This window comes from Balaenoptera borealis (assembly GCF_965194805.1).
Source record: "Balaenoptera borealis genome assembly, chromosome: 7".
NCBI lineage: Eukaryota > Metazoa > Chordata > Mammalia > Artiodactyla > Balaenopteridae > Balaenoptera > Balaenoptera borealis.
Window position 1 is genome coordinate 13,512,666 of NC_138864.1, and position 11,440 is coordinate 13,524,105.

General features: G+C 53.2%; 1 protein-coding gene across 3 annotated transcripts in view; it reads left to right on the forward strand.

Annotated features, from left to right (window-relative positions):
- NUDCD3 (NudC domain containing 3) overlaps positions 1-3,359 on the forward strand; it is a 74,068-nt gene extending 70,709 nt beyond the window's left edge. Inside the window, exons 6-7 of one of the 3 annotated variants that reach the window (XM_082399884.1) lie at positions 1,564-1,709; positions 3,241-3,359. In XM_082399884.1, coding sequence (XP_082256010.1) covers positions 1,564-1,674 — 111 coding nt within the window. In that variant the 3' untranslated portion in view covers positions 1,675-1,709; positions 3,241-3,359. Of the gene's footprint in view, positions 1-1,563 lie in introns of all 3 variants that reach the window. The other 2 variants (XM_082399885.1, XM_082399883.1) reach the window with 2 other exon arrangements.
- Positions 3,360-11,440: the final 8,081 nt, after the last annotated feature.

The window sequence follows — 11,440 nt, forward strand, 5'->3', positions numbered from 1 at the left end:
GCGCGGGCAGCAGGATCTGGACCGAGAGAAGAGCTTTGGAGGCGTGAGGAGCCAGCGGAGCCGGCGTGGCCGGGCGGTGAGGGAGCTGGACTTGGCGGTGCTGAAGCCACGGGCAGTCTCTGTAGTCCTCGGAGGACAGCGTCCCCCGGAGAAGAAGGAAATCGCGGCTGGAGAGTCAGCAGGACTGGCTGGTGGCTTCAGATGGGGGCTACGGGGAGGAGGGGCGGCTTAAGAAAGCAGGTGGTGGCCGTGAGGGACCTGGGGCAGGACCAGCGTGGGCAGCGGGCTGAGGACCCGTGGAGCTGGAGCGTGAGGGCCCGTCAGACCGCCCGTGACGAGGCCGGTGCACGGGGACGTCAGGTGGGTCAGGGCTCACTCGGGAGACGAGGTGCTCAGATGAGGGGCACAGAGTGAGTTGAGAGACCGAGAAGGAGGGGGCGTCGGAGGGGGGCTTCAGAGGGGTAGGTGGGCAAGAGCTAGAGGAAGAAGGATGGGACGGAGGAGGAGGCCTGGCCCAGCAGGGCTGCCGGGAGGCACCGGAGTCAGGCTGGTGGGCGGGGCCGGCCTCTCCGGTCCCTTCTCCCCGGGGGGCGGCCTGCGGGCAGCGCTGCCCACTCCTCCAGTGCTCTTCCCAGGGTCCCTGGCGTGTGTCATCTGTGCCGAGTTGGGAGTAATATGGATGAATCCCTGAGACGTACTGCCCATCTTTGATGTGTTTGCTGCTGCGCCACGTAGGTTTAATAACAGGGAAGAGAAGGCCCCTGTCAGGAGGAGAGTCCTGCAGCCTCGCCAGATACCAGGAATTTTCCCCTCAGCTCAGTCTGTTAGCCTAGAGGCCAGAGGTGGGCAGGGCTTTCTGGCCCCGTGGCAGTGAGTCTCTTTGTTTCTCCTGGTCAGAAGGAAGGGGAGATGTTCCCAGCCTGATGCATTCACAGGGAAGCACAGAGGGCAGACCTGGGGACCCGCGGGGAAGGAGGGCCTACAGCACCGCGAGGGACCTCCCTCATGGGCGCAGCCTCCTGCAGTGCCCTGGCCCAGGCCACAGTGCTTGGCCTGCTGCTGCCCCTGAAGGCTGGATGGTCCAGGCTGCCTGTGTGCTGGGATACGTGATCCAGCAGCTTTGACCTCTGCCCCGCAGGGGCTGCAGGGGTCGGTGACTGGTGGGTCCACAGCCAGACTTCCTGAGGTCTCTCTGAGTCACAGCCTGGGTCATTCCCAGACTATCTGAGGGTGCAGGCCTTGAGGCCACCAGCCTTCTCCCTGGGAAAGGGGAGCAGAGAACCCCTCTTTGCACCTCAGTCAGCCCTGTGGGCTGTAGCCCTGAGGCCATTTGGAGTTTGGACAGGTATTTCTGGTGAGAAGGGACAGCATCTGAGCCAGGAAGATGGCCAGTGCTTCGCTGGGGACAAGATGGGGGTGGAATCTGCATGTGGGGAGCACAGTCTTGCGGAGGGTCTGCTGTCACCCTGGGCAGGTCCTCTTCTGGAGGAAGCAGAGCAGAGTCCTGCTCTAGGACGTGCGGGCCTGGTGACTACAGTTAACCTCTCTATTTTCTGTTTGTAGAAAGTCCATGAGATGCTGAAGAAGGGGTGGGATGCTGAAGGCTCTCCCTTCCGAGGCCAGCGATTCGACCCGGCCATGTTCAACATCTCCCCGGGGGCTGTGCAGTTTTAATGACCGAAGGAAAGGAAGCCCTCGCCGGCGGGGAGGTGGGGCCTCAGCCGCGGCCCTCGGCTCCCTCCTGCCGGGGACTCGCTTGTCTGGTTCACCCTTGCCATCCTTCTTTTCAAGGGTGAACCCAGCCTCCATGCTGGCCCTGCATCTCCAGACTGTTCTAGAGCAGGGCGGGGCTGCGTGGCTGCAGGGCGGGTGTTAGAGAGCAGGGGCTGTCCCGGCGGTGGGTGCCCCACCTGGCCCGTTCGCCACTCCCTCCCTCCGCTTGCTGCTCTCGTGCTCTCTGCTTGCTGTTCTCACGCTTGGGGCGGGCGTGGGTGCTGCTCGCCTGTTGAAGCGCGGGCAGGGTTGTGCGGCCTGAGGGCCGGGCTTCTGGCCAGTCTGGGGAGAGCGCAGCCTTGCCCTCTTGCTGGGTGTGTTCACGTGTGGTCTTGCCCGCCTGCCTGTACGCGTTCACCGCCTGCCTCAGCCTCGTTGAGGAGCTGCGGAAACTGGGGTCCTGCCGCCGGATCTGGATGCTGGAAGAAAGTGTCTTGTGGCCTCAGGTGCAGGCACGGCAGGCTCTGTCCCTCTCCTGACCGGGCTGCTCTGCTCCCACCTAGCCTAGCACTTTTCTCTCGGGGGATCCGGTTCTTGTCTAAGTGAGCTGGGCCAGGCACCCTCAGGAGGCCCCGTGGTGTGTCAGCTGCTCGGTGCAGCCCTTGGTCCTTTCCTGGCTGAGGCCAGACTGCACCGCACAGAGCGCGTGGCTCTGCTCCCACCGCTCTCCCAGGACCCAGAGCCTGTGCCCTTCGCCAGGACTGTGGGGCTGCCCTTCTGGGCGGTTACCTTGCAGGTCTCTGCACCTCGTGAGCTCTGTCCTCTGGGCTGGGGGAGGAAGGAGCCCTGTCCGGGGGGCGTTCTTTCTGGAGACTTCCCCCTTCAACTGCAGAGGTGGGAGCTGCTTCATCACAGTCTGTGGGGGCAGGTTTCTGGCTCACAGCGCCCTGTAGACACATCCCTGGGTCCCCGGGAAGCGTTTGCTTGCTCTGATGCCATCACAGGAGGTGTGGACACCAGGTGGCTGGGGGAAGCGCCGCCACGGGGGCACAGGGCCACAGGGCCCTGCTGTTTGCACTTGTCACCGAGGCTGCTCATGGAGCTGCTGGAGGCCCCTCTGCAGCGCCCTCAGGATTTGCACACCTGTCCCACGTAGTGAAAGGCCTCACTGGCACGTGTCTGTGAGAGAACCATTCTCAACACGCCTCTGTCTCCTCCTCCCCTCCGCCACCCCCGTGGGGTCTTCTGCCGTGACCAGGTGGGGTGTGGTGCCTGCACCTCAGCTATTTGGGAGACTTTGGGAGCTGTGGACTCGGTGGTCAGTTTTCTTCCTTTTGCCCGATTTGATTTTCAGTGTTGCGTTTCTCCCCACCCGCCCGCTGTAACAGCAGCTCGCAGGCATCTGGGAGTGCCGGGCTTCAGGGGAGGGAGTGCTCGGTCGCCCTTGCCGTCTTGGGGGAGACCTCTGCCCCTCGCCGCCGGCCTGGGCTCTGGAGCCTGTGCACTCTGCCTGCTTTCTCTCTTCAGACCCGGCAGCAGCAGTTTGGCCCCTGAGCTCCGTCAGCTGAGGTCCAAGGAAGTGGGGTGCACGCCTGCGAAATCACCCTGTCTCCGGTGTTGGTTTGCAATAAATCTGTATTTAAGCACTTGTGGGTCTGTGTGTGACGTTCGTTGCCAAGACAGTTCTCATTGTGTGGACATTACCTGAATTCTAGCCCTGAGGCCCGTGTACACAGCAAACGCCAAAATGGGAAATTCCTAAATATCTCCCAAAGGTGTTTCTCATTCAGCCCGCATCCTGGCGAGACTTCACACAGGTTTCAGAAATCTAATAAGCTTTTGGTCAGGAGAAAAGATTGTAGCTCTAGAGCTTGCGTGCATTTCCAAACAGGAGTCAGAAGGCTTCAGCCCGAGGGTCCTCAGTGCTGCATTTACCTGCCCGGATTCCGGAACGCTGGGCTCACGAGTCTGCCTGCACCCGCTCCGGACATAACAGGTGTGTGACACATCCCCTTCCTCAGTCACATGGCAGCCTCTCCAGAACCCCCTGCCCATTCCCCCATTCCAGGGGCCATGCTCGGTGGGCAGGACCTGGTGAGCATATCTTGATAAGCATTTCTTGAATGAGTGAAGAATGTGCAGAGGGCTCAACAGTGGAATTACCAAGCAAACTCCAAACTCCGAGGGCAGAAATAATCTGCCAGGAGGGAGAGGCACCATCTCTCAACAGTTTGCCTCCGAAGTGTGCGGGAGGGAGAAGAGTCAGGAGTAGTCTATGTGCCAGTGTGTCCAGGAAGTGGCAGCTGCCTTACAAAGACCTGACCACCCAGAACACAGTCTGGGGAACAGACCCAAACCCCGCTCCAGTCTGCTGCCCAGACGGCCAGCTGGCAGCAGGCTCAGCCCAGGTTGGACGACTTGTTTCTGTGAATGAAGAGTGGTGTGTGGGCTCGGAATCGCCAGTCCTCGGTCAGTGCTCTCTCCGTCTTGGCCAGAGGGCAGGCGCCAGAGCAGAGCTCCTGCCCCCGACAGTGGCGCACACGTGGGACTGGTCCCCCGTGGTCTGGGAGTCGGGTGGTTCAGCCTGGCCGCTGCTATGCATACCTTTCCTGGACACCAGGTTGGCAGGCTCTCGCTCAGCTCCCTGATGCCCCCGTGGACATGGTTAGGAATCCCGAGGCCTCTCCTTCAGGCCCCTGTCACAACTTCAGGGGCAAGGAAAAATTAATATATTCTGTAACCTCAGACTCAGCTCACCCCTCAGCCAGTCCACACGAGCATGGTTTTATCTGGTCTATTCTGTCTTAACGTCCTTGGTTTTATTCTTTACAACTGAAGGTTGGGTCACCGGCTTGCCTTCAGAGGGAAGAAAGGACCGTCGGGTGCCAGCTGGGGGTCTTAGATCTGCCCTCCCCTCTTAACCCGGGTCCCTGAGCTGGACGCCACTCTGCTGTCCTAGCCCCACTCTGCAGGCTCTTGCACCTGCTGCTGCCGGCGTGGGGAGGGCGGGGCTGGGGTCACGCACTCCAGCCCACACTGGGAGAGTCTGGCGACTGTGACTCGGACTTGGTTGGGCCGAGAGGGGCCAGCCTGGTGGAACAGGAGTCACGCCAGCTGTGGACAGAGAGCCAGTGGGCCTGATGCGGCCATCCTCCTGCAGGGCAGGCCCGAGCCTGTCCCCTGGAGATGGAGGCCCTCGCGAGAGAGGTGCCTGGACCCGAGAGTGAGTCAGGGCTTCTCCAGGGAGCTCGGGCCAGGCCTTCCACCACCTCTGTCCTGGTTCCTCCTGGGAGGGATCCTAGGCTTTTTGGCCAGCGCTGGATGGGGCATTAGGGACGTTTTGGTTCAAACCCCCACTGTGCAGTGGTCACAGAGGAAGTGTCACCCCCAAGGCGTGAGCTGGGCCCCCGCTCCTGGCCCCATTCCCAGCGTCACCCCGGAGATGGCCTGGCCCTGGCTGATGCTCTGCAGGTGGATGATGGAAGGAGGGGGGAAGGCCCCCAGCATTCGCCTGCTGAAACCCTATCAGCCCAGACATGGCAGAGGAGGACCCTGAGGGCCGGCTAACTCTGGACAGGGCCACCGGAGGTCACGGTGAAGCAATGGTGCAGCAGGGGTTTGGGGGAGGTCCCTCCTGCAGGGATGGCGAGCCTGCTCCTTGAGGGGCTGGGTAATTGGGAAGCTGCCCAGGTTATGACCTTGCAGGGACCGGGGTCAGGAGCGTCGTGTTACGGTTAGGGTTAGGGCAGTGTCCCCGGTGGGCCTGGACTTGGGAAGACCGCCGAGCTGCAGCACGGGAAGTCTGAGGCCCCAAAGATGGTGTGCCTGGCCCACACAGCGTCTCACAGAGGGTTTGGGGTTAACAAGAGGCCAGGGAAGGGCTGCAGAGCGGGGACTTCAGGTGGGGAAGCTGCCAGCAGCCTCAATGACCACCTGTCAGGGCTGGGCCCGTGCAGAGGGCGCAGGGGCAGGAGACCACAGGCCAGGGTGCAGGGTGCTGGCAGAGGGCGAAGGATAGCAAAGGGAAGTGGAAGCAGGGGCAGGAAGGAGGGGAGAGGACGTGCCCTGCTGGGCCCCGTACATCCTGTGTGTCCTCAAGGTGAACAGCCCCATCCGTGTCTGGGAGCGCAAAGCACCAACACGGGCCACCCCTAGTCTCCCAGGTGCAAGGTTTGTGCCAACTCCTCGGGGGAGCCCTTAACCCTTGGTCAAGGGAGAGGCAGGTGGTGTTTCTGGAGCATTCCACTGCAGTGTGTTGGACTGGACGGCATCAGCACATCCTGGGTACCCCCTCGGACTCTGTGGATCAGCACCTCCCGGCGCCAGTCCCAGGACGGCGCACCCGGTGTTTACGAGGGATGTAGACAGCGTGGCCTCTGGAACCCCCAACTTCCTGGCTTAGTGACCCATATAAAGCACAGAGATCTGGGGCGGGCAGGCCTGAGGAGGGACTCGGCAGGCCAGGTGGAGCCCACAGCATGCCCGCATACCCCAGGGCCTGGGGCCAGGGATGGGAGAGTGAGCGTCCAGTGAGTCCAGGTCTTGAAGGCCAGGGTCATGCCTTGGATTTCACCCCAAATTCCTGAGGATTCGAGCAGGGAGAAGCTTCTCATGTGTGCTGAAGAGGAGCAGGCTTGGGGAAGGGGAGTGGGTTAGGGGTGGGTGGCGGCCAGGCCCCTTAGAGCCCCCATCAGCTTCTGCATCTTACCTGCCTCCCTTCCTCCCTCCTTTACTACCTACCCCCACCCTCCAATCCTCCCTCCTTACTTCCCCGCCTGACCCACCTGGTCCCAGCTCACCTCACATGGTCCCAGGATCCTGGCCCGTGACCTGCTCCACCAGGAAACTTGAAACCCTGTGCTGGCGGAAGGTGCAGGCCTGGGCCCAGGTGTGCAGGGTGACAGGTCCTGAAAAGGCACCTGTTGACCCCTCCAGGGGCATCGTAACCCCATGGATCCCCCTAGCTTGCCCCCCTCTCACCATCACCTCCATGCCTGGAGGTGCACCTGCGGGTCTCCCCAACCTTGCCCCAGGCTGGAGGCCACCACTGGGAGGTGGAGGGTGCCTGGCTCCTTGTGCCTCAGTTTCCTCAGCTGCAGAATGACCCATGCTTGCAAAGGGCCTTTGGTGCCTGCAGCCCCTCTGGGATACCACCCCATGGGGGGTCAGCAGTGGGGCAGGGGAGGAGCACCGCCTGCCACCCCTGGCCTCCTGGAGCCAGGCCTCCTGCCCACCCTGCACCTGCAGATCCCCCCACTTCTCCTGGCCTTGGCTGGCCCCTCACGATTGCCTTCAGAGACCCTGACAAAGGTCACCACCCTGCCCTCCTTCAAGGAGCCCCAGCCCTGGAAGGACAGTCCCTGGCCAGGCCCCCTCTGCTCCCCTCTTAACTCTGTTCCATTTCTCTCCCCACCCCTCCCCCCTCTGCTCCTCTCCCCCCCTTCCTCCGTCCCACTCCCCCACCTCCAATTTTCTCTCCTCTCTCCCCTCTGCTTTCATCTCCCCTGTTCCCATCCCTCTTTCCCTCCTCCCTCTGTTCTCCTCCCCACTTCCTCAGGCCTCCCTTCCTCTCCTGACCTCAAGGTGGGAAGGTGACCTGGTAGCCAGGGCAGTCAGGAGGTCCACATCCTTTAACATGTTTATTGTGGTAAAATATGCATAACACAAAATTTACCATCTTAACGATTTTGAAGTGGCATTAAGTACATTCACCTTGGTGTGCAATCATCACCACCGTCCATGTCCAGAGCTTTTTCATCTCCCCAAAGTGAAACTTCATACCCATTAAAATATTTTTAAAGGACTTCCCTGGTGTTCTAGTGGTTAAGACTCCGCGCTTCCACTGCAGGGGGCGCGGGTTCGATCCCTGGTCGGGGAACTAAGATCCCCGATGCTGCATGGCGTGGCCAAAAAAAAAAAATTTTTTTTTTAAAGTTCATTGCCGGTATTGGAAATGAGATTTTACAGAAGTCTCAGTTTCCTGGCTCTCCTGAAAGCTTGGGAGCCCAGGCAGATGGGATCTGGGCGATGGCTGTAGCAGGTGGGCAGTCAGATACTGCAACGCCAGCACTCTGCACTGCCCACCACGGGCTCCCTCTGCATCCAGGCATTGGAAGTGGGGGGCAGAAGAGTTTGTGTCAGAGCGCTGTAATGATGGAAGGACGTGACTAGCAGTTGCAGGTGGAGGGGACCGTGGGCCAAGGAATGCAGGTGGGGTCTACAAGCTGGAAAAGGCAAGGAAGAGGATTCTCTCCCAGAGCCTCCACAAGGACACAGTCTCGCCCCACGAGACCCATCTGGGGCTTCTGACTCCCAGGACTCTGAGAAAGTAACTGTGTTTTTTTAAGCTACTAAATTTGTGGTAATTTGTTAAAGCAGCAGTAGGAAATTAATACAGGCACTGTCAATATTTTGTACTTTAACCAGTTTAATAGGTGGGTGCTGGTATCTTATCGTGATTTAATTCGCATTTTTCCACTGGCTAACTATGGTAGACATCTTTTCATGTGCCTTTTGCCATCTATATATCTTTGGTGAAATGTCTGTCAAGTGTGTTGCTTATTTCCTAATTGGGTTGATTGTTTTAACGTTAAGGTTTAAATTTCTAAAATATATTCTAGGTAAAAAGTCCTTTGCTGGATATGTGATTTGCAAATATTTTCTCCCAGTCTGTGATTAATCTTTTTATCCTTTTAGCATAGTCTTCCTCAGAGCAAAAGTTTTTAATGTTGATGAGGTTTAATTTATTAAAAATTTTTTTATGAATCATGCTTTTGGTATCAAGTCTAAAAAATCTTAATGTAGTCCTAGATCTCAAGGATTTTCTATTTTTTTTCTAGAAGTTTTATAGTTTATGTTTTACATTTAAGTCCATGATCCATTTTGAGTTAGTTTTTGTGTGAAGTGTGAGGTATAGGCTGAGGTTCTTATTTTTACCCCCTGGTGGCTCCAGCACCATTTATTGAAAGGGCTATCATTCCTCCATTGAATTGCTTTTGCTCCTTCATCAAAAATTAATTGGACATATTTCAGTGGATCTATTCTGGGTTCTCAGTTCTATTCCATTGAGTTATGTGTCTACCCCTCCATCAATACCACACTGTCTTGAGTGCTGTAGCTATATGGTCAGCTTTGACATTGTGAATCTTTTTCTCTTTTATACTTGTTTTGGTTATTCTAGGATCTTTCCCTTTTCATATAAATTTTAGAATAAGCCTGTCTAGACTACAAAAAATCTCATTGGGATTTTGGTAAGAATTGCACTAAACCTGTAAATCAATTTAAGAAGAATTGACATCTTTCCTATGTTGAATCTTCCAATCCATGAATGTGGTATGTCTTTCCAAGTATTTACATCGTTGATCTCTTCATCAGCATTTTGTAATTTTCTTCATATAGATTCTGCATGTGTTTTATTAGATTTGTACCTAAGTATTTTTTTTAACATCTTTATTGTAGAGTATAATTGCTTTACAGTGGTGTGTTAGTTTCTGCTGTATAACAAAGTGAATCAGCTATATGTATACATATATCCCCATATCCCCTCCCTCTTGCGTCTCCCTCCCACCCTCCCTATCCCACCCCTCTAGGTGGTCACAATGCACTGAGCTGATCTCCCTGTGCTATGCAGCTGCTTCTCACTAGCTATCTATTTTACATTTGGTAGTGTATATATGTCAATGACATATGTACTTAAGCACTTTGTATTCTTTAGGTCAGTTGTAAATGGTATTGCATCTTTTATTTTCCTCTCCTCTTGTTCGTTTTCAGTATATAGAAATGAAATTGGCTTTTTTTTTTTAACATCTTTACTGGAGTATAATTGCTTTACAATGTTGTATTAGTTTCTGCTGTATAGCAAAGTGAATCAGCTATACGTATACATATATCCCCATATCCCCTCCCTCTTGTGTCTCCCTCCCACCCTCCCTATCCCACCCCTCTAGGTGGTCACAAAGCACTGAGCTGATCTCCCTGTGCTATGCAGCTGCTTCCCACTAGCTATTTATTTTACATTTGGTAGTGTATATATGTCAATGCCACTCTCTCACTTCATCCCAGCTTACTCTTCCCCATCCCCGTGTCCTCAAGTCCATTCTCTATGTCTGCGTCTTTATTCCTGTCCTGCTCCAAGGTTCTTCAGAACCATTTTTTTTTTAGATTCCATATATATGTGTTAGCAGACGGTATTTGTCTTTCTCTACAACTCAATTTCTTTAATGGTTATGGGACTATTCAGGTTATTATTTCATCTTGTCTGAGTTTTGGTAGTTTGTAATTTTTGAGAAATTGGTCCATTTCTTCTAAGTTGTCAAATTTATGTGTATAAAAGTGTTCATACCATCCTCTCATGATCCTTTTAATGGTTGTAGGATCTGTTATGATATCCCCTGTTTCATTTTCGATATTGGTAATGTGCGTCTTTTCTCTTTTTATCTTGTCAATCTTAGAGTTTTATTAATTTTATTGATTTTTTTTTAAGAATCAGCTTTTTATTTCATTTATTTTCTCTGTAGTCTTTGTGTTTTTTATTTTGTTTATTTCTGCTCTTATCCTTTGTATTTTCTTCCCCTTCCTTTGGGTTTATTTTTCTCTTCTTTTTACTGGTTTCTTGAGGTAGGAGCTTAGGTAATTAATTTGCAGTTTTCCCTCTTTCCTCATGTACGCATAATGCTATAAATTTCCCTCTCAGCACTACTTTAGCTGCTTCCAACAACTTTTTTTTAAATTCAGTTTTCTATGTCTTACTTTTCTTTGAGACTTTCTCTTTCAGATATGTTGTTAAATTTCCAAGCAAGTGTTTGTAGAGTTTCCTACAAACTCTTGTCTTTCTACTGATTTCTACTTTAAATCCATTATTGTCAGAGGGCATACTCTGTGTGATTCAATTCCTTTAAATTTGTTAAAGTTTGTTTTATGACCCAGGATATGGTCTGTCTTGGTGGGTGTCAGTGGGCACTTGAAAAGAATGTGTATTCTGCTGTTGTTGGGTGTAGAGTGTGTTCTATAAGTATTAATTCCTGTTGGTTGATGGTGTTGTTCACTTCTTTTATCCTTGTCCATTTGGTAGTTTTATCAATTGCTGAGAGTCCTCAACTTTATTATTTTTTTTTTTTTCAGCTGTGCCATGTGGCTTGCGGGATCCTAGTTCCCCAACCAGGGATTGAATGTGTGCCCTTGGCAGTGAAAGTGTAGAGTCCTAACCACTGGACGGCCAGGGAATTCCCTGAGAGTCCCCAACTTTAATTCTGGATTTGTCAATTTCTCCTTTCAGCTCTACCAGTCTTGCTTCATGCATTTTGAAGCTCTGTTGTTTGATACATACACATTTAAGATTGCTATACCTATTTGGTAGATCTTTTTATCATTAGGTAAAGTCCATCTCTGTCCCTAGTAATTTTCTATGCTCTGAAGACTGCTTTATCTCAACTTAATATAGCCACTCCTGCTATATTAATATAAATAATAAAAATAATAAAAAGTATATGTTTTGATTAATGTTTACATGGTATACTTTTCCCATCCATTTATTTTCATTATATTTTGAACTGAGTTCCTTGTAGACAGTATGTAGTTGGGGGCATGTTTTTTTAATCCATTCTACCAATCTCTGTCTTTTAATTGGTGTATTTAGACCATATATAGTCAATTATTGGTATGTTAGGCTTTTATTTGTTATTTAAATTTTATGTTTTTTCCCTTTGTTTCTCATTCCTCTGTTTCTTTT